Genomic DNA, 26,605 nt, shown 5'->3' with positions numbered 1-26,605 from the left:
GATCGCCAGCGACAGTTTCGACGGTGTGTAAGAAGCACGGTGGAAGCTTGAAGTCACCTCTTCCAAACACAACACCGTCAAAGTTGATAGTCAAACATTCTTCTTATTTCCATTAAGGAAAGTAGAATTGATCCCACTAAAGAGTGAGCGTTTGGCCAATTATGGAAAGTCGACCGATGCGACGCTCTTGGTCGCGCCCGTCGCCAATAGCCACCGATCTCTATTGTGGTGGCTTGCTTTACATCTCATAGTAAAGCATATCGAGTTCTACGCTAAGAAAGCTGTATACTCCTTTCAACCTTAAGCTGATACTGCAGCCAAAACTACAAGCGCTGGAGCAAGCCCGCGCTTCTGGCTTTGAGACGTGCATTTCTATACTCCGTTTCACCTTATGTTGTACCACAGCGAAGGCTAGAAGCGCGAGCTCATAGCGTTGGCAGCTGTCCTTACTGCACGAGAGGTTGTGCTGCCGAGATCTGCCCCAGGAGCAAGGAGCTCGCGCTTATAGCCTTTCCTGCGGTACAACATAAGGTGAAACAGAGTATAGAGTGAGCATATACACGTTCTGCGGGAGAACGCTTAAAAGCAGCGACCTCGAGCTCTCGTGCTTTCAGCATTGGTTGCAGTCTCAGCATAAGGGTGAACGGAGTGTGCTAACGTCTCCCGGCAATCGTAGAAGTAGAAGCCGTTGCCGTTTAGCAAGAGCAGTGGTGGTCCAGCCAGCTTTAAGTTTGAAGCAATCTTTAGAGCAGAAAACATATCGTTATGGGGCAGATTTGTATAAAAAAGTCGCTTTTTAGAGCAGCTTTGGAGCAGCACACACGTAAGTTTGGAGCATTTTGGTGCAGTTCCCTATTAGTGATACCGGCATGCATTCATGCGACCAGTTAAGTGATTCCAATTAAGAACCGAAATTTAGCTGTTATGCTGTACTATAGTCGATGACAGGTTCAGAGTAAAGTGGAAGCTCCTTCCTCCTTTTCCAACTTTTGCAGAGCGAACTTTGGAAAGGGCCTCCTTTCCCGCGGTCTTTCCAGTGATGCCTGGCCGCGAGCCGGACATCACTGGAAAGACCGCGGCCATCTGCGGGCTGGACGGAGCGTGTCCGCGAGCCGGGGTTTCGCGACCCCTGCTCTAGGTAGAGGAATAAATTAGCAGTATGCAAAGTCTTGTCACGTGAATCCATCAAATAATCAATAATTATATTCTGGGTATTTCCTACTGTAAAGACATTTTAACGAGTTGTACGATCAAGGATTTAGATCATTTGACGTGAAAAAAGGCAACACTTCGCAACCAAGCAGTCCCGACTGAGCATGCTAACGAAATGAGAACCATGTGCTTCTAGCAAATTGGTATAAAACGGTGTCACACTTCGAATCGTAAGCACGCAGAAAAAAATATTACTTGTGCCTGCTAATCTTCATTAGTGCGCTTCGAAATGCAACTAAAACTGTTAAAACTGCGGTGCGGTACAGAATGTAGTTAAAAGTGCTACGAACTTTGTGAAACAGTGCTGCGGAACCGGAAACCTAGATTGGATTGGGATGGCCGAACCCATCTAGATTCCCACAGTTGCCAACTGAAAACAAAAACTTTTCCAAAAACCAATTCGTTCGCAGATTTGTTCGACTTAAAATAGTTTGGCGCAATTATTTCCCTTGGGCTGAGCAAGGCCCAGGCAAGCGGGAATTTATCAGAAGCTCGCAAATGGCGCAACTGGACTATTCCTGCAAACGTCGAGTGGCGTGCTTTGCCTGGCCTCACGGTCCGCACGTGTGAGCGCGCGTGAAACGGAATGTTTGCCTGGCACAACGCCGACACCGCGAATGCATCTGGGAAGTCCCCATGAGAGCTATCGCTGTGAAAGAAGCGTGCCACGATGACGTTAGGTCACACAAAGATCTAGCGGCACTATTATCGCTGCACACACATCTCTCGCACGAAGATGACGACCACTAGGACGTACTCACCCTGTGCCTTAGATTGTAGGTGAGCAGGAGGTTGCGCGCGAAGGAGTTGGCGAAGGCGTGGTAGAAGTTGAGCACCTCGAGCAGCTTGTCCCGCTTGATGGAGTGCAGGTCGCAGTAGGTGAGCGCCCGCACGTTGGCACACGACTGCCCGATGGTCGGTTCCTTCCAGAAGGCGTCGCCGAACACGTCCCCCTTGCCCAGGATGGCCACCACTTCGTCGTCCTGGATCACCTACGCGGAGAAACAGGCGGTTTATCTCCCGCAGTCACCAGTTCCCGAGACAGCCCCTTATGAGGACGTAGGGCAGCCAAGGTATGCTCCAAATTTCTGGAGTCCATTGAAAAAAAATATTCTCGGTTCCCTGTCCTGCAATTGAACTGCGTCGACAGCCGAGGCGCTACACACAGTAAACACAGAATGTATACTAACCATCACGCGACCTAATGGCATCGCGTGCCATGAAATTACGATAATAATAATAATAATAGTTTTATTTATTGTGCGCAGTAACAGCCGAAGCCTAAGCACCGGTGCGCTCGTTAGTAGTAAAACAAGAGTACAAATAAATAAAGAATAAGAAAGGTAAGAAATGCAAACAAAAAAATAAAACAAAATACTGAGCAGTGACTACGTATATGCATTAACCGCATACATGGCGCAAGCACATTTTAAATCGGCACAAATTTGTATTGAAAAAGTTTCTATCAGATGAGTAGATGGTTTAAATAGTTTTGAATACGACCCGATGATGACATAAGTTTGTCGGGCCAACGAGGAACGTGCGGTGATTTCGAACCTTTCTTTCAGGTACATGGAAAAGAACAAATGAAACTAATGAGCTAATGACGAAGTAACTGTGTTTACATTTAAAGAAAAATACAATGTCGCGCAAACATTGTCTTGTTGCAAGTTCACATATCAGTAATGATTTCAGTACTTCAAGTTACACGTATGAGTCATGTGAACATCTAAAATGATAAATTCTAGCTAACCTTTTCTATATACGTTCTAGATGTTTTGAAGCGGTCGTACTAAAACTGCTCCAGATCACTGACCAAAAATTATGCTTAGGTAGATCTATGCTCCGGTAAAGCACACATTAAAGATATACACTTGAAAACCTTTTGATAAATCGTGAGATTACACCAAGAAGTTGTAAACGAGAGCTCACAACATGCGACACATGCGAGTTAAAAATACGTTTTGAGTCAATCAAAACTCCAGGGTCTTTTGCACAGAGTACAAAAATAATAGCCGCTCTTTCTAAGCTGTACACAAAGTAAGTAGAAGTATTCTTGCGCGGAAAAAATATAACATTGTTTTTTTCGAAGTTGACTGTAAGACCATTTTGTAGACACCACTGACATATGGCGTTAACATCTTCTTCAGGTAGAATAGAGTCACTTAATGTCAATAAGTTTTTGTAGATTTTGAGATCATCTGCAAACTGCAAGAGACGTGAATGATGAACGACGCCTTGGATGTCCTTGAGGAATACATTAAAACAAAGAGGCCCAAGGTTGGACCCCTGGGGTACTCCAGATGGTACAAGAAAGAAGGGTGACTTTGCATGAGCACAGCTGAGACCATTCGCTCTTCCAGAAAGATAACTGTCTAACGAAAAACAATAATCATCACTAAGACCGTACACAGAAAGTTTATGTAACAATAGCTTATTACTCACATGGTCGAATGCCTTACTACAGCAAAAATACACAGCATTAGTTTGTCCTCGAGAAAAAAAAGTGGGTGCAACATCATTTAAGAAACACAAGATTCGTCTCAACAGAACGACCGCGCATGAAACCGTGTGGCGTATCAGGTATTACGCGCGTAAAACGATCTGTCAAATCATCATGGATTACATTTACGAACACCTTCGAAAAAACAGCGAGCAAAGATATCGGTCTCTAGTTCCGAACATTTGTTGTGTTAACAGATTTGAAAGGTGGAATTACTAAGCCGTTTTTCCATGCAAGTGAGAAAACTGATTGCTTCACTGACTAATTAAATATGCATTGAAACACCGGAGCTAGAATGTCCACGCACCCCTTAACAATAAAGTTTGGTATGGCATCAAGGCCGCATGACCTTTTAGATTGGAGCTGACGAATTTCCCCCTACAACCTCGTCAAGACTGATAAGAGGAGGTAGAGCGTTGTCTTGAACAGCATGTGAGACGTCTGAGCTATTAACAGTAGCCGATGAGTAGATGGAAGAAACAAAAAAAAAAATCGGCGAAGTGACTTCACAGTTTTGGGGTCTGTGGAATATTTTCCATCCATCTTCAGTGACGTCAGTACCTGCCTATTGGACGTGCGCTTTTTAACTAAACGCCAAAAATCCTGGGGACGCTTAGAAACATTGTCTTCAACGTTGTTTCGATAAGATTTTTTATCACGGTTGTACAGAGTCTTAACAGTAGCTCCGCATATCTTGATGTCACGTCATAATGTCACGTGATATCAGAGTGTCACGTGACGTCATGGTACTCGCGTTACGTTACACTTTCACGTGACGTCCGTGTCATATGATGTCACGGTGGCCACGTGACATTAAGTTACATTAGGAAAAATTCCTCCGCTAAGTTTAACGAACAATTGTTCAGCAACTAACTCTGATCTCTCCGCTAAACTTAGCGAAACATTTTTTTTTTTCATGACGTCAGGTGACACTCTGATGTCATGACACGTCTTACACGAAACACACGCCGGGTTCCGCAGTGAAACCTCACTAATGACGGCGGTGACCGTAGAAGTGCGAGGAAGATAGAAATGTGTTTATGTTAGGTACCTCGAGGGATCCGGCGACGACAAAGGAGAGCGTGTCGATGCTCTCCCCCGTGTGGTACAGCAGGTCCCCGGGGGCCGAATGGTCCATGCTGAAGTACATGGCCAAGGCCCGGAGGCAGCCGTCGCTCGCCAGCCGGAAGGCCGGATGCTCGTTGAACACCTTACGGTTCAGATGCACGCAGATGTCCGCCGTCATGTCCTTGGGACAGTAGCTCAGTACCTGGGATAGTGGCAGAAGGAACGCGGTGAAGTCCTTGCTGTTGGCTCGTCTAATGCGGTGGCTAAAACGCGTCTTGAACTGGTGTGCTTTCCGTCCTATTTCGCCCATACACTGAACGTGGTCCCAAAGTGGCAAACAAATGGATCACGTAAGCCGGCATGGCGTGCTGTTCAATGTCGCGATCCTAGAGGCGAGTTGTAGAAATGTTGGCGAAAGAGGTAAACGGACGCAAGGATCGCTATCGTCGCGGCGCACCATCTTATGTCTGTTGTGGTTGACGTCGACTGTTAGAATGCAGAGCGATCTGCTGCAGAACAGGCGTCTGCCACAGCCACCTCCACTGCTGTTATACCACCAGAATCGCGGCAGGCAGCAGCATGGCCCTTTAATGACGTCATCAGGCGGAAATCGAGGGACGCACTTTTAAGGATTCGCTAAACACACCAGTCGGAGACGCGTTTGAGGCACACCGGTACAGGTACTCACCTTTTTCGTGTCAATCCCCCTGCTCATTGCCCAAGTAGACACGACGTAGTCCATGACCCTCTCACTGAGTGCCTTGGGCACTTCGTGCAGTTTCATAAATTCCCGGACGTTGTTTAGCATCTCGTGGTAGCGCGCCGTTGCTGACGTCATCTGCTGGATGATGGTCGTTACATGGCCGAAGATGGTGGCGTACAGTAAAGCTGGGCAGAAAGCGATCATGGGTTATGTCACTATTACATCACCTCCAGGTTAATGCGACGAAATTCATATTTGTCACTTAGCAATAATAACTCTCACAACTGTTATAGATGAACGACCATTCGGACTATTTTTGTTTTAATGACGTGTTCTTTGTCTGAAAATGGCTTCCTCAACCTGCTCACTTAAAGGGACCACGAAGGCAATTTAAATTTTTTTTTTTAAAAGAAGGTGTTCTCGGTAGCATTGGGGTTCTGGCATGCCACACAATTTTTTCTAGAACGTTGTGACTCTTATTTCTGTATCTGCAAATAAATTTGCGAAACCGAAACAACACTCAGATTTCTTCCCTTTTTCGCCTCTGGAAAGAGAAGTGACGTCAGGGAGCACTGTCGGCATCGGTAGGATTTAGTGCACACTCAGTGTGGTTCCCGTGGTTCGCTCTAGTGCACGGCGGTCTGTGAAGAAAACCTGGAAGGAATGGACGACAACACCGCGCTCGCAAACGAGTTTGAGCTCGCGTTCAGCGACCTCACGCCGACTGAACGGGAGATGCTGCTAAGGACGCAGAACTCTGGATCGGCGACCGATGCAGCATTGCTGCATCGGTCAGCAGTTTATGCTAACTAACGTCGCCCGATGGACCGCACGTCTTTAGCCGACCTTTCGCGCAACCTACTACTGCACATAAACGCGGCATGATTGGTGAGACACCAGTTCGCAAAGCGAACACGAGACGACGCACGAAACCAAAACCAAGAGTCCGCCGCCCCCGGCGCTCGTACCTCTTTTTTCTTTTTTTGTCCATGGTTGCTCGATGCTTGTTACGCGCCCGAGGTAGCAGTGCGGGATGCGTTCAACCAGTGACAAACGGAGGGATCGCTTCAGATTATGCTTTTATACACGGTATGAAACCTATTAATTTCCAACTACAACTTCAAAATATTATACAACGTTCAAATAAACTTTTTTCATCACATCTCACCACCGAAATCGAAACCAAGAGCGCGTTTATCGTTTGAACCAATCGCCAGACGAGGAGCCCGTTGTCGTCACGCTTCGACGGCGCACTTTAGTTCACCTTTCTGCCGCCGCCTCGGTGGGGTCTCAGGCATCGTTCCCGGCGCTATTATTACCGCGCCTGTTTGCTCAATTGGTGCTGCATCCAAACTTCTGTTCGGGCTAGAACTTGGACAACAGTATCTGAGACGTGCCTGAGATCCATTTCAATCGTCGAATAAAACTTCGAAACTGCCTTCATGGTCCCTTTAAGAGAACCTCTTTAATGTTCTCACACCGCTGAGAGACGAGTATAGGGTGGTTCAAGTCACCAGGCTCGATCTAAGATAGACCGTAAAAAACGACACCTGCACGAAGCCATCCAAACTTTTCGTCAAAGGTGTATTTCACAGGTCGGTTTTTTCTTGTAAAATTACAAAGCGTAGTTTTCTTTCTGTAAAAAATAGGGCCAAAACACTTGCCAGGGTCTACGGCGGGCGGCGACCGAGACGACAAAGTCCAATGGCGGGGTGTGTTTGGCGTTCGTATTGATAGATGGCGTCGGGAGCAGCGTCTGAAGGTGCAGCCGACCATCGAAAAAAAGCAGACGACACGCAGACGAAATCCGTTACCAGCAAAAGCGCCGCCATTATGCAGACGCGTTTTTTTTTATTTTAAGCTTTGCTTTTATTGTTTGCCTTTATTTTTTAACCGAAGGTACATTTCAAAAAGATTATATTCATTTTAATAAACCACGGTGGTCGCGAGCCGTCGCGAAAAGGAGGTAGCGCCATTTATCAATACGAACGCCAGACACACCCCGCTACTGGACCCCTGTCGTCTGCGTTGCCGGGCGCCCTAGCCCTGGCAAGTTTCTTGGCCTTATTTTTTTACAGAAAGAGAGCTACGCTTTGTAATTTTACAAGAAAAAACCGACCTGTGAAATATACCTTTGACGAAAAGTTTAGATTGTTACGTGCAGGCGTCGATTTTTACGGTCCATTTTAGATCGAGGCAGGTGACTGGCACCACCCTATACTTAAAGGGCAACTTCGGCCAAAACTCAAAATGAAATAAATTACTGGTATCGCTGTAGTAACACAAAATACGACCCCAGCCTAAATATTAGGTCAGGGGGACGCCGCATTCTCATCTAATGCCGATAATAAAAATGCAACCCGCCGCGAGCCGCTGCTCCTTAGCGGGCGGCCAGCGGATTGCCGATCGCTAAAGCAACGTTGGGCCGTGACGTTAGGATCGTTCTCTTTTTTTCCACCAGTCCGGAGGTGCCCACCCGTTGCGAGGTCAAGCAGAGTAAAGTGCGCTTCTTTGAGAGAAATAAGGGAAATAAAGTGTTCTTCATACCTTGCTAACGTTCTCTGTTTTCCTCTATCACCCACAAAAACCTTTGGCTAGCTTTGAGAAGAAAATGTCTGCCTATAAAACTTTCTTTCTGTTTTTTTTTTTTCTTTTTCTTTTTTTTTTTTTGAGTGCGGCAAGTTTTGTTGTTTTTTTCTAGATATTTTTACAAATTAGATTTACCACCTAGACGAACTTATGTGGTAAATTAGTGTCGTAGCTCACAAATTCTGCTTTTACGCGCCTGAGGAAAAAAGAACGAAAAAACAGACGTGTACAGCCCAGCTTTGAGACTCTCCGGCGCGGGCCGGCGCGGGCGCCGCGGCCCGCGCCGGAGAGTCTCAAAGCTTCGTGTCCGGGACTGACCCGCAGCGCGAAAGCGAGAGGGCCCCCAGTACTGTACGTTACTGGCAGCGCGTCGTAGAGCAACTCCGCTCCATCCACGGAGCCCTGATGAGAATTTAGGCCTATCGACGAGTACGGAAGACCGCACGTACGGCGACAGCCTCCGAGTACGGCACCGAACAAGTTCACTTGTTTCCAGTCGCTAGCTTTTGGGTATACAAGCGACGAGTACGGCAGAGCGCACGTACGGCGGCGGCCGCCGAATACGGCACCAAACGAGTTCACGGGGTTTCCAGTCGCTAGCCTTTAGGTATACGCACTAACCCTTGCTACATATGCTGGATAACTACCATGTATACAGAATTAAAACAAAATAAGCTGAGCTTCATTCTTTAGACGGCTAACGCAAAAGAGGCAGGTGCCGCTTGGGCCGAGTACTCGTTGAACGAGAACGATCCTGACGTCACGTCCACATAGGGGCTGACTTCCAGTGTTGCCGGGGCCTCGAGCGGCTAGTTTCGGTTTTGTCGGCAGCGTCCCAAACAAAACTTTGAGGCGTCGATATCTTTAAAACTACGCACATTAGCACGAAAAAAAAAAATTACACCTTGTAATTCAGGGACGCTGACTGCGTTAAAAAAAGTCAGAATCCCAAAATCGAAAGTATAGGCCAGAGTTGCCCTTTAAGGGTGGCATTCTCAAGACTGGATGATAGGCCATTTACTGTCGCGAAAGTGCTCGTCGGCTGGGGCTCATTCAGTGCTCCGTCAAGGCAACCAACGCACTGATTAGGCATATTTTTTGTAGGGCACAGGGGGGGCACGATCTCTTTACGGTGTGAGATAAAATTATTCTAGGCCCATCATCATCGTCTGTTTTATATTCCTCATTTTATTCAATCTTACCAATCTTTCCCCCTTGCCACTTTCCTCCAGTGTAGAGGAGTCTACTAGAGCCATATGCGCTCAGGTTAACCTTTCGCTGCCTTTCAATCATCTTCTAACTCAATTTTAAAGCATAACATGCTTTTAAAAGGAACTCCCTATCCCAAAATTTTGTCCATGCGTCCGTGCATTTCCCACTAAATTGGCGGGGAAATGGACGTCACGTGACTTAAACACCAACTCAGTTTTTTCGCTCAATTTAGCTGGAAAATTTATATCACGTGACCTAACGTCAAGAGGCCCATACAGCAATTATATTTCTCCGCTAAATTTAGTGGGAAAATTGACGTCACGTGACCTGATCACGTGAAATACTCGCCAATTTAGTTTCTCCGCTAAATTTGGCGGGAAAATTAATGTCACATGACCCGACGTCACGAGGCCTATTAACAAATTGTGTTTCCCCGCTAAACCTAGCGCGATAATTGACGTCGCATGACCAGACCACGTGACCTATGCACGAATTCAGTTTCTCCGCTGAACTTGGCAAGATAAAAGTGATGTCACGTGGTCTGTTTCACGAGACCTATAGACCAGCTAAATTTCCCCACGAAATTTAGCGGAAATTTTGTTGCCACGTGACCTGACGTCACGTAACATCAAAATTGGTGCATAGCTCACTTGACCTGACGTCACGTGAGCTATGCACCAATTCATTTTTCTTATTAAATTTGGCTAGGAAATTTATGTCCCGTGACCATTACGCTATGTCAGTTTCTTCGCTGAACTGATAAAAATATAGGTTCTTCACTCCCCGAAAACGACTGTTTATTGTCCTCTAAACAACTTTAAATGTCAGCTCTTGAAATACTGCGATTGGTGCATTAAAGAACTTGGAAGGGAAAGGTCGCTGTCAAGATAGATGGTATTGTCTTTTATGCTTTATTGTATAATATATGTACTATATGACGCGGAATGTGTTCCTTATATGAGGCCTTGAAACGTAACATTTTAAGAAAGCCCTTATAAACTTGCACGTGTGTGATTTTTGATGACGCAGAGCACGCCATCACCTTGCACGAGAGTTATAACGTGAAGGCCAACCAAAACACCCTGCTCACCTCCGATGATCATCATACAAATGGTGAAGACTTTCTCGTTGTCCGTCTCGGCAGCGACGTTGCCGAAACCGACGCTGGTCATGCAGGTCATGGTGTAGTAGAGCGACGTGACGTACATGGTACCCCTTGGCGGCCCGTTGACCAGTTCCGCCTTGATGCCCAGATGGGAGTCGTTAACGTAGCGGACCTTGAACTGATTTTGCGTGACGTTGGCCAGCTTCCAGAGCCAGCTGAACTGTACCCCATTCTCGGCGTCGCTGCGGCCGATGCTGTACCAAATGCAGGCCAGCCAGTGGGCAACCAGCATGTAGAAGCAGAGCAGAAGGATGAGCATGGCGGCGCCGTACTCCAGGTAGCGGTCCAGCTTGCGGACCACGCGTCCCAGTCGCAGCAGGCGCACCACTTTGAGGGCACTGAACAGGCTGCCGATGCCTTGCTGGTCTTCGCCGTTGTCGAAGGCGTTGAACACGTCGTATGGTAGGCAGGAGAGGAGGTCGATGGTGAACCAGGACTTCAGGTAGTTCATTCGGATGATCTTGGGGTCTGAGACCACCTGCGCGACGGAAAAGGGAGCCATCAAAGAAACCACTCATCAGAAACCATCTCCAAGAAACGATCTCGGTTTGGAACGTTCCTGACTTTACAGAGGCGTACTGGTCCTAGTCTGGACCAAGTACACTCGCACGGACCGCCATTGATTTAGAAGCTTCTTGGTAGCGGTAAAATTCCGAGGATGAAAGGGGTCTATTTCTCTCAGTCGCCTTAACAAAACTTGATGGCGTAATTCTGGGATCGAAGCCACCCGCCTGACGGCAGTCGACCGCAACTCATGAATTGGACACGAAAACTGCTTGGACACGCGACTTCGGCTCCTAACAATCAAATCTTTGACGGACACTCGGGTAGTGGCTCGTGTCCAACCACTGCGGTGATGAGAATAGCCGAACTCTAACCATGCCTGGAGCTCAGCACGCGTTTTCTACTTTGCCGATACCAGCGCGTGGATATGGCTGGGCTTCATGAATGCAATCGTAGCGCATCGAATCGAGCAAGGACCAATCACACGCACCTCGTCTCTCTATATCTTCCTCTTCTACTCATATACTATGAATTGAAACAGTGAAATCTCGATTTCATACGCTACAGTCGCATCCATGTAAACGCAACCTATGATTAACGTTGGCGGCATAGAATAGGCACCAGGCCACGTGGCCGCTTGTTCGTTAAATAAGCACGCTAAAAACGCTTTCGCTAAATAAAAACGATGCTCATATTTCTTTAATTTACTTGCCGACTGTCACTGCTTAGAAAGGAAAACTAAGGCGAGTTTTTTTTGGTTATTTATTACTTTAGAGAGTGATTCTGTGTAGTATTTTGCGAAAGCGGAAAAATCGTTTACATGACCCTTTAAAACCAATGCTTTCCAGTCATCTGAAACATTACCCGAGATTGCAGTAAACGGGCTTTCGTCATCAATAAAATCTGAAAAAAAAGTCGGCGACATAGCAAAATGCTATCTTCTGAGTTTCCTGAAACCGTATCTAAAACTTAGAAGATCGCATATTTGTATCATACCGATCACCTGTTGGACCCCCTCTGCACGTTCACACACTTCTGTTTGGCTACGGCCGGCTGAAACTGGTTTTTAAGCATCGTGTGACGAATTTAAAACCGGTCTCAGTCGATCGTAGGCTATCCAAAGTGTGCGAACGGACTCCAATTGCTAAGGTGGCAGCGCCTACAAAAAAACACCAAAATAATGAAGTTATATTCTACGCATACCTTAGTCAGTGGCTCTAACCTGCTCATTATACGAACGGTTCGTTGTAACAGACTGAAGGGTCTGAATGGCTGGTTGGCTGAGGGACTGACCGGCCTGAAAGGCTGAGGGGTAGAAGGGTTGAAGAGGTCTGAACGGCTGACCGGCCTGAAGGGCTGAGAGGATCCCATAACATATAGGGGCTTTGAATAGAGACAAGAGCGAGACAAGCATATGACCTCTCCTCCTGGGCCGACGAATGTGGTGTGGAAGTTGAGCACGATGTCGATGAAGAAAATGACGTCCACGATGGAGTCCAAGACTAGAAGACTGACGTCCTCGCTCGTCTTGTTCTTGAAGGCCACGTTGTAGGGCACCATGATGGCCGTGTAGAAGGTCAGGCACAGGATGATCCAGTCCCAGATGGCCTTGAAGGCGCAGTAGTGGAGCAGGATGTGCGGCGGTGTCTTGGGCGCCTCCTGCCTATACTGCGGTAGCACCTCGGCGTTCAGGCTCATCATGTGAGCGATCTGGGACTGGCGGGACGTGTCCGCCTTGATGGCCGGCAGGTGGGACGAGAACTGCACCAGCACCGACCGGCTCCTGGTCACTGAGCGCGCCAACCTCGCGAACTTGCTCAACCCCGCTGTGATTCGGGAGCAAGCAGAAAAGGAGGCGCCACGGCGTTAGACGGGGGAAAGAGACCCGCACAAACCTCTATCTTAAAAGACTTTGAAAATAATAGTTTAGCCGTGCGGGTGTTGGTCACTGCACGTTTATTACGCTCGATTGTTCACTCATTCACACACGGACAAGTATGGCCACAAATGCAATGGCTCCCTTATTATCATCGAGCCTTTCCGGTACTACTTCTAACCAAAAGTACTCAGATTTAAAACGCTACATTTACATAAAACATCTCAGGAGCTCTACGATCACGTGGGAATCTGAAAGACGACGAAGTATATCTCTCACTGGGCAAACAAACCAAAAAAACTGTCATGAAATCGTTAGGGGCGTGCCTTAGATACAGGGAATAGAAGGCTTGAAGTATGAGGCGCATGCAAAGAATGTGCAATCAAGGGGAAAAGGTCTTATAAAAAATGGGTGTGAGGGGGCTGATTTACTGTCACTTATACTACCTCAGTGGGAAAAAAAGTGTATGAGTGTGTCCAATAAACGCATGAAGACATAAAATAAAAAAACATATATATATATATATATATATATATATATATATATATATATGTGTATTGCCACGCTCGTCGGTGAGCGACCGCGTGCGTGACCGTGTGGTTACCGCGCTTGACTGTCGCGCGGAAAGTCTAGGTTCGATTCCAGTCAGTAGGATGTTCTTTTATATATTCTTTCAACATTGCGTTCTTGTGAGTTCGAGAACATTATCGTCTGATCGAGTTTCGAATGTTCTAGTCGCCCAACGTTCTAGGCCGATTGTTCCAGAAGCGACCGCGCGTACATAAGGGGCTCCGCGTGGCGATCTGCGGTCAGTTTTCACCCCAGCGTTCGGCTCTGCTGTCACGCCGACTTCGACACCCGCGGTGCTCGGCTTTCTTCTGTTCCCCTTTTATTTTTGGGCACAAGTTCGCCCCATTAAACGTTTCAGTTTCCCCTGCTATTCTTTGTTTCACCTGTTCATTCGTGACAATATATGTTTTATCCACCCTATATGACTTATATACTTTCGGATAAGTTTATTACACAAACTATGTAAGAATATTTCATTTTATTTTCAAAAGGAAGACCATGCATACTCCATTTGATGTAACGATGACCGCAGCGGACAGTACGAGCCATTGAGGCCAATTTAATGGCGTGCGAGCTTCACGTGTACTTCGAGAGAGGGATGCAGCCGAGCGCAGGGCATATGATCACGTGACACGTCACAGCGATGGATTGGCTGGGATGGCTCGTAGCGTCTACTGCGGCTCATCGCCGAAACACAGTCTTACTTTTTGTAAGTGTCATCACCGATGGAGCGGCAACATGTATTCTAAATGACATTCGGGCCAAGCAAGTATAAAAACTTACTACTCGCTCAGCCCAAATGATCGCGGGAAAATAACGTGACACGGGCGTCGGTATAAATGGGGGAACGACGAGGACCCACCTTTGGATACGTCGTCTTCCAGGGGCTGCTTGAGAGCCGTGATGTCCCGGAATGTGAGCAGGAAAAGGACCACCACGTCCTTTTCGTTTTTGATGGGCGCCACGTGGAGGAGCAGCCATAGCGGAGTTCCTGGGGTCGGGAGAGAGCGGGAACGGACGAATGCGGCGTGACGTGCGACACTTCAGTGGTAATAAAATGTTACATTATTGGACAATGTCTCTTTTTTTTAACATGCATTTCTCCGTGAAGCTATATCAGTCAGGTAAATGTAACAAGGAAAACAAATTGGGTGATGTTTCCGACTTTTATATACGGTAACACTTCTCTGCCCCCACCTCCCCCCACCCCCCCCCCCCTTTAGTCTTCCTTTTTCCCGAAAAATTTAGGTCCTTCCATTGAAACGGATGCGCATGCACGGGAGAGTGAGGTACACGTACCGTCCATTATATCGTATGACGCGCATGCGTCATACGATATAATGGGAGCTAATAACTTACAGAATGTGCCGCACTTTTCACAATGCCTCGCAAGAGGAAGGAGTCGACGTCCATTGAGACGAGTGCCTCCTGACGTCACGACGTCACGTGATCACGTGACATCATGCCGTCACGAAACCATGTACGCTCGCTCCGTTTGTGACATTACATCTCTTTTTTAAAAATCCCCCGCCCCAAACACACACACACACACACAAGCCCCCCCCCCTTTCTCCAGATAAAATCCAACGAACGCATAGCCCGCTAATCTATTCGAAGATACTTGTAACTGTGACGCTATTGTTCTTTTCAACGCCCCCACCCCTTTCCCAAGCTAAGAAAAAACGATAAATTGGTATGTAGTGTATACTGAGAACCCGAATGTGAGGTATCGTGTTGCTTTAAGGATGCGTAGGGGGAGGCCACGGGGGAGCCAGGGGGGGAGGGGGAGGGGGGCACATGACCCTGGTTTGGGCGCGCGTGGGACGATACGCATGAGGCCGGTGTCCGAGCAGCGACAGTGTAGTAGTCGGTGTGCCGTCGTCTGGTATGCGGATCACACGTCGGCAACGAGGGCAATCGACGTGAAAACGGGTCCCCCTTCCACGGACGACGTCAATCGATGGCTTGCCCTTCACTCCCCCAACGCTTCAGGGGCGGCCCACCTTGCCCTACAGGCTGCCTCGATCTTATTTTATACACCTTTCTTTGTTTTAGCCATGCGCCGAGATTACGCCTCGCAGAACCGAACCGCGTGACGATTTCGCGAATTCAAGCCTATATGCGGAGCGCATGCTCGTCTGCTTCTTTTGCGGAGGTTGCAGTGACGCCAGATCGACGCCAACTTCTGATGGGCTCTGATTCGAAGGATAGTGGGCAGACCTCCAAGCAAGCTGCCTTGAAGTCTACCCACTATCCTTCAATCAGAGCCCATCAGAGCTCGGCGTTCGGACGTCATCACAACCCCTCCATAAGAAGCAGACGAACTTGCGCTCCGAATACACTTCGTTTCACATTAATTCAGACCGCAGCCGCGGCGCCACGATTCGACGTAGTCAATCAAGCGGCATCAAAAGTGCATCGTCATGTCGCTCGCCGCTTTTTATACGTTTGCTGTCACCGGTTAAAGGGCCCTTGCGCAACTCGACTGCAGCGGTACGTGCAGCCATGCAGTTCCCGGAGTGGCCGCTGCGGCAGAAATGGCGGCGTTGCGATCGCGTCTAGTTCGGTTCTTGAGGACGAACCGAAGCAACTTTTTGAAAGCAGGCTCCTGTAGCAGTTTCCCAACTGACTTCTTCTAGTAACGTTGGCTGTCGGTGACTATGCACCTTTTCCACAAGAGCGCCGCTATGTGGAATGTCGTCGATTCCGGAATGGGCGAAAGCAGTGGTTCATCGTAGCCACGGTAGAACTTTGTTGATAACTAGAATACTCTTACGTATTGAGGCTACAAAAATATGGGGAAAGATGTCCGACATATTTCCAGATGTCAGACATATTTCCAGAACTCCGGTCTTATAAGACCGGAGTTCCCCTCCGAAGTATTGTGTCGGAGAAGGGTTGTTGGCAGAAGCAGCTCGGGCTCTTTCTACAAAAGCATCTGTCCTGCATCCACCTCCCTCAACCCTTTAGAGTGTCTAACTCAATAGAACTAATCTCTGTCAGCAGTTCCCAACATTTCTTCTCCTTGCCCCACTCTATTTTTTCACTTGACGTAGAAGACATGTATTTCAATGTAGACCCTACCGCCTTGCTTGCCCCAATCTCCGACGCCATCTTTGAGCACGGAGCTGTGGATTTTCAGAATTCCTCCGGTGTCTCCGTTGCTGGATTCGTGGACCTGATTCATCTATACCTCCAGTCCACCTTAGTCGAACATGAGAAAGGGATCTACCGCCAAAAAAAGGGAGTTTGCATCGGTTCATGTCTCGCTCCTGTTCTCAGTGAATTATTCCTTTTATTCGTTGACAGAGCTATAAAAGCACAACTGGACATCTCCGCGCCTGGCTGCCATGTTTTCAGATTTGTAGACGATTACCTAATCATTCATCCTGCTCGAACTTCTCCAGATAGCATTACAGCTGTTTTTTCCGCTTGTTCGTCAGGCCTTACATTCACGAAGGAAGAACCATCGAATGAAGGTCTTCAGTACCTAGATTTGCGGCTTCATGTCAGTGCCACTGGACTCTGCTGGGCCTTTCAACAAAGGTCTGCCAAACCTGTCCTACCGTTTTCCAGCGCCCATTCGAAGTCGGTAAGACACGGTATCATCAAATCGTTGCTTTCTTCATCCTTCACGAATCTTGCTGTCATCTTTCAGAAGATAGCTTCAAATTGCTGCACATGAGGCTTGTCAGGGCAGGGTTTCCCGTCGACCTTCTCCGATCTGTAATGGAAAGGATGATTCGCAGGCCTGATCGCCAGTCACCAGCCACAAAAAAAGAAAGCCCGATTCGCCGTCATTCCTTACGTACACAATTCAGCCCACCGGATAAAATCCATTGCCTCAAAGTTCGACACGAATGTTGTCTTCTCGTGCCACATGCGTCTCAAACAACTCTGTCAACAAGTGAACAACAACCGGATTCCGATTGGCTGCACTGTCAAACACGAAAAGAAATTCATTCCATGCAAAGAGAAGAAAGTTTACTCCATCCCCTTGAGCTGTGGCCATCAATACATAGGACAGACCGGCAGATGCACCAATCACAGACTCCGCGAACATCACAACGAAGTTTCTAAGGCCTCTCCAGATTCTTATCATCCCATAGTCATACATGCCCGTTCGTGTTTGCGTTGTCATCCCCTCTTTGATGACACAAAAATCCTGGGGGGGCATGACAGCAGCTTCGGCAGGGAAATCATAGAATCATTCGCCATGACCACAGCAAAACACAACGTGTCAAACCCTTCCCTCCTGCTGACGAAAACTGAGGTTGAATTTTTAAAATCCGAGATAAACCTACCACCCTGACTTGCACTTCGCGTGTTTTATCTTTCCTTCTCTCCCCTTCTCTCCCCTACGCCTACTGGGTATAGTCGGCTGCTCGCTGTTGAAAGTTTACTCGTCTGTTGCTAGTTGAAAGATGTGGTTGTGTTGTCCCTGTTTTAATTGTTTATTCTTTCTTCATCCATGACTTAAACCAACACGCTCTTCTACCAAGCATAAAATACCTCCTTGACGTTTTCATCCTGTCAGAAAATAAACTTCAAAAAAAATTCGCCTTTTTTTTTTTTTGTAAGAGGGAACACAAACATAACATTAACGTTTTTTGTGTTTTTGTTTTTTAATGTCGTTTTCCCGAGAGGACTACACGCGTCCTTGCAAGCGTGCTTTACCACATAGAGAGTGTATTTGCGGGGAAGTCAACTTTAGGTCACAAGAATCGGCATTCGTGTCCGTGCAAGCGTGCATGCATCGTGAATGGGTGTATTCCTCTTTATATTTGTACATTATAGGCTTTGTCGGCGCACGTGACCTTGTGAGCTGGTCTCTCAGGAATCCGAGTGTTTTCACGTCTGGATGTATGCACTTGACGATGCCTGCCTGCGTGTTTCGAGAGCCTTTGGTTGTGCACGGCTGTGTGTGCGTATATGACGCGGGTGGGACGGGGATGAATGAGCGCGGTAGCCTCTACGCACCCTTGCACGAACTTGCACATGTCTTTTTATGCGTGTCTGTGCAATTAAAAAAAACACAAAAAACAACAACAACATCGCCTACAAACTTCCAGCTAAAAAATATTAAAATATCCATAAAATGTCCGCGAGCGAGGAAAACCTATCGTGCTTTTTTATAGCTACAATGTACGTGACGAACCATTGAAGCTAATCATTTATTTCATTTGGGTTTTTCCAGATGTTTGCTGGGTTCCGAGTTTAGTGAGCTCATGGAGTGAAATATTAAAAAAAAGGTCGTTCCATAAGGGAGTCGTTTTCTCGAACATTTCGCCTATCGCCGTTCCCCAGCTGCACTTCCTGAATTCGGTATGGAAAAGTAATACCTCTCTCTCTCTCCAATCACCCCCAACCCCCCTTCCCCCCCCCCCCCCCCCACACACACACACTGCAGCTGTAAGCACATACCAAAACAGGTGTAACGTACCAAAGCATAGGCACACACAAACCTGAGCATACCTATTACACACTCACCCACACACTATTTGTAGCCACAATTTTAATTACCTATTTTTTCGTGAGGAATTTAAAATAACTTTTCCACGACCTAAGGCCCTAACTTGGTCAAAATATAGTTTTGTTTGAAGGCGTTATTTAGTACGGGAGTACTTTTCTTGACCGTTTCAACGGCTTTTCTTTGATGCGGCACATAACTGCCAAAGTGCCATACTGCAGCCAAAGATGTGAGATGATAGCCAGACTACCTGCAGTGAAGCCTGGCACTTGTTTGGAATTTTATACCCAAAGATGCCAGATATGATAGCCAAACTAACCAAAGTCAAGCCTAACTTTGAAGCTTGTCTGGCAAATTAGTGCGAAGGTAACCATGTTCTAGCCAAAAAACTCGAAGTTAGGCACTTCCTTGGCTTGTTTTGGTGGTTTTTAAGGCCCTAAACTCCCATACAAAAATGTTTCCTCAAAAACCTGGGCTACCGGGTATCACGGTCCTTCCGCCGATACTTTTATTTTACAACAATTTGATGGTCAGGGTGCCTGAATCTTTGTGATCAGGGTGGAGACACCGTTTGTCAAAGTTAGATATGTTAGTGTGTGCGAAAAAATATGAGTGCTTACTCTGGGTGGGAAAATGGTGGAACCACACTGAAGCATTAGCCGAAAATAGATGCTCACGCCGGGACATGCCAGAGCGCGTTTGCTTCGATAAATATATTGGCTAGGAGAAGCAAGCCTCCACCCAACTAAATGGGCTCAGCTGTATGCAATCATCCATCCAGACAAAAAAAAATTGTAGGGCTGTAAAATTGCTTTGATGTCATCATGGCTATTCAAAAGGGCGTGTGTACGAAAGCACTCCATTCGCTTCTAACACACAACGTCGTAATTTGCAAAAGAAAAGAAAAGGAAAAACATGGCGTTTGAAGGAAAAAAAAGTGTTTTGCACAGTAAAAAGAAAGTAGTATTTAGAAAGCCCAGAATCCGACACAATGCAGCGTGAATGGCTGGGACCACATTTAAAATTTTAAAACTTCACGTTATTAAACATAAAAAACTCGAAAGCAAATGTTTTAAATGTCAGCGAAAAAAAACGGGAAAATGGCAGGAGACGTTAATCAGCTCATTGTTTTTGCAGGCACTCTTTGCTGGAATGGTCTTATAGAACGTTTTAAAATCCGCTTCAAACTCTAAATAAAATATCGGCATGATGCGACTTTTTTGTCATCTTATACCAGTCGCTAGCACTACATTTTGGGACGGAGACTGATCGCTCGGTAATGCACAGTTTATTTTTGCGATGAAAATAAATAAAACTCACGACTCTCTTTGCACTGATACTTTCGCCATTTTTAACGCACAAGCAACTTTCAACCAAAAATCGGCTCCTAAAAAAGTGAACAAGAGTCATAAACGCTCCTGCGGAAAGGACTTGGTGCCTCGCGCGAGGTGGATATTTCACGGAGATATTCTTCGTCACGCAATATTTTAGAACTGAGGGAGTGTGGCATTAGAGAAATAGTTTAGGAAAATTGTAAGTGACACAAACCCCATACCCCATCGCCTTCCATCTTTCTAAACCCCGAGCCGAAGGACATATCAACACCTTCTGTGGAAACACCTCATGAAAAACGCTATAATGGTGTTTTAAGGGCACATCAAATGAAACGAAACAACAAAGTCGTAGCTCTATATTGTTAAGTCAACTACCAGGGACACGAGTGCTGCGTCGGTGTTGGATAAAGACTCGTGTTCGGTCAGTGAGAACGCGAGCGAGAACAGGCTGACGCAGCGCGCCGATCTGCGTTCCGCTCTGGCCTATATTAGGTGGCGTTGAAATTCTAAACATTCGGCCTTTTCGCCAATAGTTTCTGACATTTTACTAAACAAAGCAGGACTTGGCTTATTACGATATTACCTCTTGCTTCTTGATAGTTTCTTTTGGCAGCCTTATCGGCCTATGCGAAAAATTGGCTGCATTAACATTATACACGTTTCTTGAAAAACAAAAGCAATTGCAATTACAATTACTCGTTTTTTTTTTTGTTTTTTTAAGCAAACGTTTTTTTTTTTCCGTTACTTGAGATTTTTAAAACAACATGACTTCTTTTTTCTGCAGGTGGGGGTTTCTCTCTTTCCAATAAATTGGACTATAATTTCCGAATGATAAACTTCTCCTAACTTTTCTCGTCAATACACCCGTTTTCTGGTGCGCCATTTTCTTGTCGAGTACTTGGGACGAGCATTCTTCGGTAAGAAAAGTGTAAAAGCTAAGGACGCCATTATAAAGTAGAGGGGGAAAAATAGCAACTGTTACAAGTAATTTTGTACTTCCAAAAGTAATCGGAATACGCTCGCAATCACTTCCTAATGAGGGTACTCAAAATTATTACGAAATTAATTTTTTTATAATGTGATCGATTACAAGTAATTTGACTACTTGTAATTAGTACCATATACAAGCCTGTGCTGCAGAGATATACTCTAATGCTCGGGGCTTTCCACGCATTGGGTTTCTTCAGCTTCAAGTGCAGGAGGCGTCGTTGTTCGCTATGGGCGGGGCCACTCACGGTTCTTCTTGTAGAGCAGCACCTCGAGCTGATCCTGCGTGTGGCAGTCGAGGCAGTGCTCGAGTTTGGCGATGGTGGGCCTGTCGGTGAGCTCTCCGTACATGAAGCTGCAGCGGCAGCTCTTCTGCATCACTTCGGCCCGGTTGTAGCCGGAGATCTTGCAGAACGACTCGGAGCAGTACACGATCGGGTAGTCCACGATCTGGGCGTTCGCCAACAGGAAGCTGCAATCCGCTGCCGATTACAAGAAAAGAAGACAAGAATAGGTCAGGGTTGTGGAATCAGTAGTTATGATCAGTGTGTTCTTGAAACTCCAAAAAGCTATTGTTTAAAAAAAAATAAAGGTGCATCAACACCTTATAGACAGAAAGGCTGGAGTAATTGTGTTGTTTGTATGTTTAGACAAGGGGAAGTTAGTCAGGCCCAAAGGGCGTCCGCTGTTTCCATTGCAGATAAGAAATTTAGCAAGTGTAGTAACCCTGCTAGCCTGGGGGGTCTTTAACGTGCATCACGCAGTAGTTATACACGACAGCAAGCCGGCAAAGTACTCATTCAGATCGGACCGGAGCGGTGTTGGGGGTTAACCCATGGTATACCCGAGTCCTGCAGCGCGAGCTTTCGTTCCGCGTGCTCCAAGCTGTGCTGCCTTAGCACACTCGACCACCTATACACCATATGTTTTGTTGTGGTTGCAAAAATTTGTTTTTTTAGAGAAACATATTATCAAAAAAAAAAAAAACGATGACACACCGACAGGCGCAGCTATACAAAAAGGGAAATGCGAAACACATTGTTTCCGATACATCTAAGCGGTCGACAGAACCGCGTAATCTACAATGAAACGGAAACCGCTAAAGAGGCAAGGTCTCTTAGCAAGATGTCTGCGGTAACTCCGAAGGGTGGTTCAGACTTGTGACTGCTTGCAACCGGAGAGGCTTAACAACCGTTTGTAAGCCTTTTACGATCATGTGCGCAGCAAAGCAGCCGGTCGCAAGCAGTCACAAGAAGGATCTTACAACCGTTTTTAAGCCTCTCCGGTCGTAACCAGTGGCGATTGCTTGAAGCAGCCTCAAGTTCACAAAGAATTCCCGTTTAAGCAGTATCGAAATCACAAATACACAGCGGAGAGTTCCAGCCAACCTCATAGAGGACAAGAGTGGAATACGAGTTTAAGCTATCTTACCCTAGAGCAGGAGTCCAGCTCTACCCCACGCGGTGTCACGTTCCTGAGGGTTCATAGAGGGTTGTGCAACGAAACCCTTTAGAATCTTTTTAAAGAGACGCTGAACCGAAATTTGGATTCTCCGAAACACGCGGCAAAAGCGTGCAACAGGATGCTACAAACGCAAAAACATCACTCATACAGTGATATCTCGAACGGATGACCGTATTTTTCAAAAAAGGAGGCGCATTTGGGAGAAATGTTGACGTCATGTTTCTCCGAGAAGGAGAGGGAACGACCTGGCGTCTTCTCCGCCTCGCTGTCTTGAGGGAGTGAAGCGAACAGAGGAAGGCAACTAGGTATCTTGATGGTCACGCGCCTCGTCGGCCTGGTTCAATCTCGACCTCTTTTTCCAAAAATACGGCCGTCCATTCCAGATATCGCTTTACTAGTAGTGTTGCAGGGATTGTAGCGTCCCACCTACATCTCCTGCATTGTTTTTTTGAAATCCAAATTTCGGTTCACCATCCCTTTAAAAGCATTACTGCAGCGACACCAGTTGAATTAATAACTTTTTTTGGCGTTAAACTTTTTTTCTCGTGTAGCTAAGGACTATACGCCAATACGCTGTTTACAAGCGAGCCCACGTCTGTTCACCCCACACCAGATATGCGGGCCCGCGCGAGCGCTAAAAACAGATTTGCGGGGAGTAAGGCGTGCGCGCATGCGCCGCAGGTGCGTGAAGTCATAGTCGTGCGTTGCTTTAAATCTACAGTGTTGTCATAGCCTATAGGCGATAAATCATAATGCAGGGCATCAAGGTATGGTGCAAAAGCTTTGGACATTCCACAAACAGCGTCAACGAAATGAAAACCTTCAAATGCAGTCGTCGTGTACCAGCTTTAGAAGCCATACTTGTATAATCCGGATTCTCATATATTAGCGCAAAAATATATCGGCAATTTTATTCTTTAGTATTATATATTTCAATATTCGGTTCAACGTAATACAAAGAAAATATTACGGATTGTGTAGGGGTTCGGTTGAGCATTGTGCACGTTTTTTAGAACAAAAACACGAGCAGAATGCGGAGCCGTCACCACTAGTAGGTATGAGCAATGTAACTACGACGTCATGAAGTCATAAAAAGAACGATCATAACGGCGTTTCTATTTTGGAAGCAGCTTATCAGAACCTTCGCGAATGGTTGATTATGAGGCGCAACATCCCTGGAGAAACAATCAAGAAAATTACGCTTTCGTCGCATCTAGAAAAAACAGAAAAAACAATTGTAATGAGCTTTCGCTCTGCAGACGCTAATGAGGGTAATCATAACCGAACTCGGCTTTGTCTCTCTTTATTATTGTTTTTTTCGGGCCCGTTAATGAATGAACTTCCGCACCACCCACGCTAACAAACATACGCTCCTACAGCTCAATATACATTTAGAAAAAGCACTTGCTTCGTGCGAGCTCATAGTCGTAGTTAGGATACAAATTGACACAACAAAGATAATTATACCTTACGGAAAAATAAAGAAAACAAAAACGAAGGGAGTCAGTACGTCAAACACTGCCTCCGCTCCTCAAGCAAGATAAAAGGCAACTGCGTTTTTTTTTTTTTTTTTTTTTTTTTTTTAATATCTTAGTTGGCATCTCCGAAGAACTGACTGCGTAGGTCGGAATGTCTGACCGACTTCGGCGCTGAGGGGCGACCTTGCACACAACGTCTTCTGGGTCGCCATTGTGCTCTTCCCTTTCTGGGCACAGGCGTTCGTGACAACCGCATTCTTGCAAATAAAGTAAGCGGACGCTTTATACCACACACAGGGAATTGTCGCAATATTGTAACTGTAAGGAAAAAAAAAGAAGTTACACATAAACGTGTCTTCTCAACAAACAGACGTTTAGACGGAGCTGGGTCTAGATAGGAAAACAAGCGAGACAAGACTACAAAATGGATACAAAAATTGACATAGAATAATATGTATACGTTCGCGTGAGGTTTACTTTTTTTCCCGACACCAGATAAAAACCAACAAACAAACAAAAAAGAAAAAAAACTTAAGCTGGTAGAACGAAAATACCTCCGCAATAAAGAGCAGCGCCGAACTCCCGGGAAAGTGCGTACGTTGCGGAAAATAAATAAAACGTGTACAGAAGACTGACGTACCTTGGCGTATACTCACGCCGCATGCCGGGGAAAGTTAGATAAGTGCGCAAACACGGACGCCGGAATCTGCGCGCACACACATGCACAGAAAGACTCACATACACCTCTGTGCACATTCAGAGACACACGCACGCACGCAGGAGCTTGCGCAGAAATAGACGTACCCTAACGCTTAGACGTGGGCCAGTACGACGTTCGCCTGACCATCTCACGACACACAAAAAAAATCTAAATCACTAAAGAAAAGAAGAAAGTGAGCATGTGGATGTGTGGGAGCGAGAAAGAAAAACATATATGTTTGCTGTTTTACTTTGGTTCCGGTGCGCTCCCTCGCTGACGGTGAGATATCACGAGCGAATAGTTGCGAAGAAGCTAGGATGCTTGGTTTTGGTCCCAAGGTGAGGTGACCTCGAGAAAAACTGGAATAGTAACGGAGTTGGTGACGATTCCGCTATGTTCTCGAGATAATGAAGGAGGAACTCGTTAGCGAGTGAAAGATAAGGGTTAAGAACATTGGGGGAGGGCGAAATAGAGAGAGAGAGAGAGAAGAAAGAGTCGGATGTTTGTGACTTCCCAAATTGCTACTTTTGTAGATTCGCGCTCTGATTAAGAACGAGGGCAGAAAAAAAAAAAACGCGTCAGCTATCGACCAACCCACTCTCTGACGTCACGGCACTGCGGTGGCGCTGCTGTCGGCATTGCGCATGCGCAGATGCTTGGTTCTGTGCACGCGTATTGCCCGGTATGGGCAAACACTGACTTGTTTGTAAACAGTGAGTTGTTATATATAGTTACTTAGAGTGGAAGAAACGCAGACGTGACGGGTATTTAGAACTTTATGATCACTCTGTAGCCAATGAAACTATCATTATTATCATTAATATTATTATATGTGTGTGCGCGTGTGTGTGTGTGCGTGTGTTAGTGTGTACGTGGTACGTGAACATCTGTGGTATGTTCGTGGTCTAATGGCGCGTTTGCACTTGCGAATTCGTGGTCGGATCCACGCAGGCGGAAAGTGGATTTTGGGAGCCGGGTCGACTTGTCGCTGGCGGAGTATCTGAATCGGTCCGGGACCCGTATCCTGATTTTCTGCCAGCGACGAGTCGATTTCGTATTCCGGCTTTCGAAAATTCACTTTCCACCTGCGCGGATCCGCCCGCGAATCCGCAAGTGTAAAGGCGTCATAAGAAGTCCCCAGCAGCGCTACAAACACTAAATCGCGTCCGCCGAAAAAACAACTTTATAAAAAAAAAAAAAAAAAAAAAAAAAAACAGACCTTTTTCAACCGAAGCGTTTGTTTGCCAACAAGTTCTGTTGTCCTCTTTGGTGACGTTCAAGCGCAACAAAAAGTTATTTCTTTTTTACTTTTCTATTAGTAAAAACAGGCAGTTTAAAGCGCTGACTGCGCGATTTGACGTTTTTCCGCTTAATTCTGCCACCTGCCCGGAACGTTCAAGTTGTCTTGTTCGGGAGAGCGACAATCAACCTCTCGTTTCAGCAATCTCTAAAAGATTGAACATGAACAGGCAACAAACAAACGTGTTTGTTATCGAACTAGAGCGTTGGAGCATGCTCAGTCAGGTCATACACACGAGGTGGGTCTTATTAAGTTCGTAAGCGGATGGTCATGAATGCTCACCGAGTGAGGCTCAAATTTTATTGGTTTTCCTCGCAGATATGCACGTGGAAACGATCAAATTTGCACCTCACTGCCCATGCCTCCCCTGACGTCCTGACGTCACGTGGCATGGTCATGTGACGTGGCGTACCAATCTCAAGTGGCGGCGTTACGTGATACAATCCCCTCACGTGACGTCAAATATCTCA

The 26,605-nt window shown here is 46.4% G+C and overlaps 1 protein-coding gene across 1 annotated transcript in view; it reads right to left on the bottom strand.

Annotated features, from left to right (window-relative positions):
- Window positions 1–26,349, bottom strand: part of LOC8042335 (potassium voltage-gated channel protein eag) — a 31,907-nt gene extending 5,558 nt beyond the window's left edge. The window contains exons 1-8 of the mRNA XM_029991064.2: window positions 26,318–26,349; window positions 21,442–21,665; window positions 14,265–14,393; window positions 12,376–12,782; window positions 10,378–10,930; window positions 5,472–5,671; window positions 4,767–4,985; window positions 1,974–2,204 (exon numbers count right to left, since the gene is read on the bottom strand). Of these exons, the coding sequence (XP_029846924.2) occupies window positions 1,974–2,204; window positions 4,767–4,985; window positions 5,472–5,671; window positions 10,378–10,930; window positions 12,376–12,782; window positions 14,265–14,393; window positions 21,442–21,665; window positions 26,318–26,349 (1,995 nt within the window). The remainder of the gene's footprint in view (window positions 1–1,973; window positions 2,205–4,766; window positions 4,986–5,471; window positions 5,672–10,377; window positions 10,931–12,375; window positions 12,783–14,264; window positions 14,394–21,441; window positions 21,666–26,317) is intronic.
- Window positions 26,350–26,605: the final 256 nt, after the last annotated feature.

The sequence above is a fragment of the Ixodes scapularis genome, unplaced genomic scaffold, assembly GCF_016920785.2.
Source record: "Ixodes scapularis isolate PalLabHiFi unplaced genomic scaffold, ASM1692078v2 PGA_scaffold10__122_contigs__length_95168666, whole genome shotgun sequence".
In the NCBI taxonomy this organism is placed as follows: domain Eukaryota; kingdom Metazoa; phylum Arthropoda; class Arachnida; order Ixodida; family Ixodidae; genus Ixodes; species Ixodes scapularis.
Note: the sequence above shows the minus strand (reverse complement) of the source record. Positions and strands in the feature narration are given on the sequence as shown.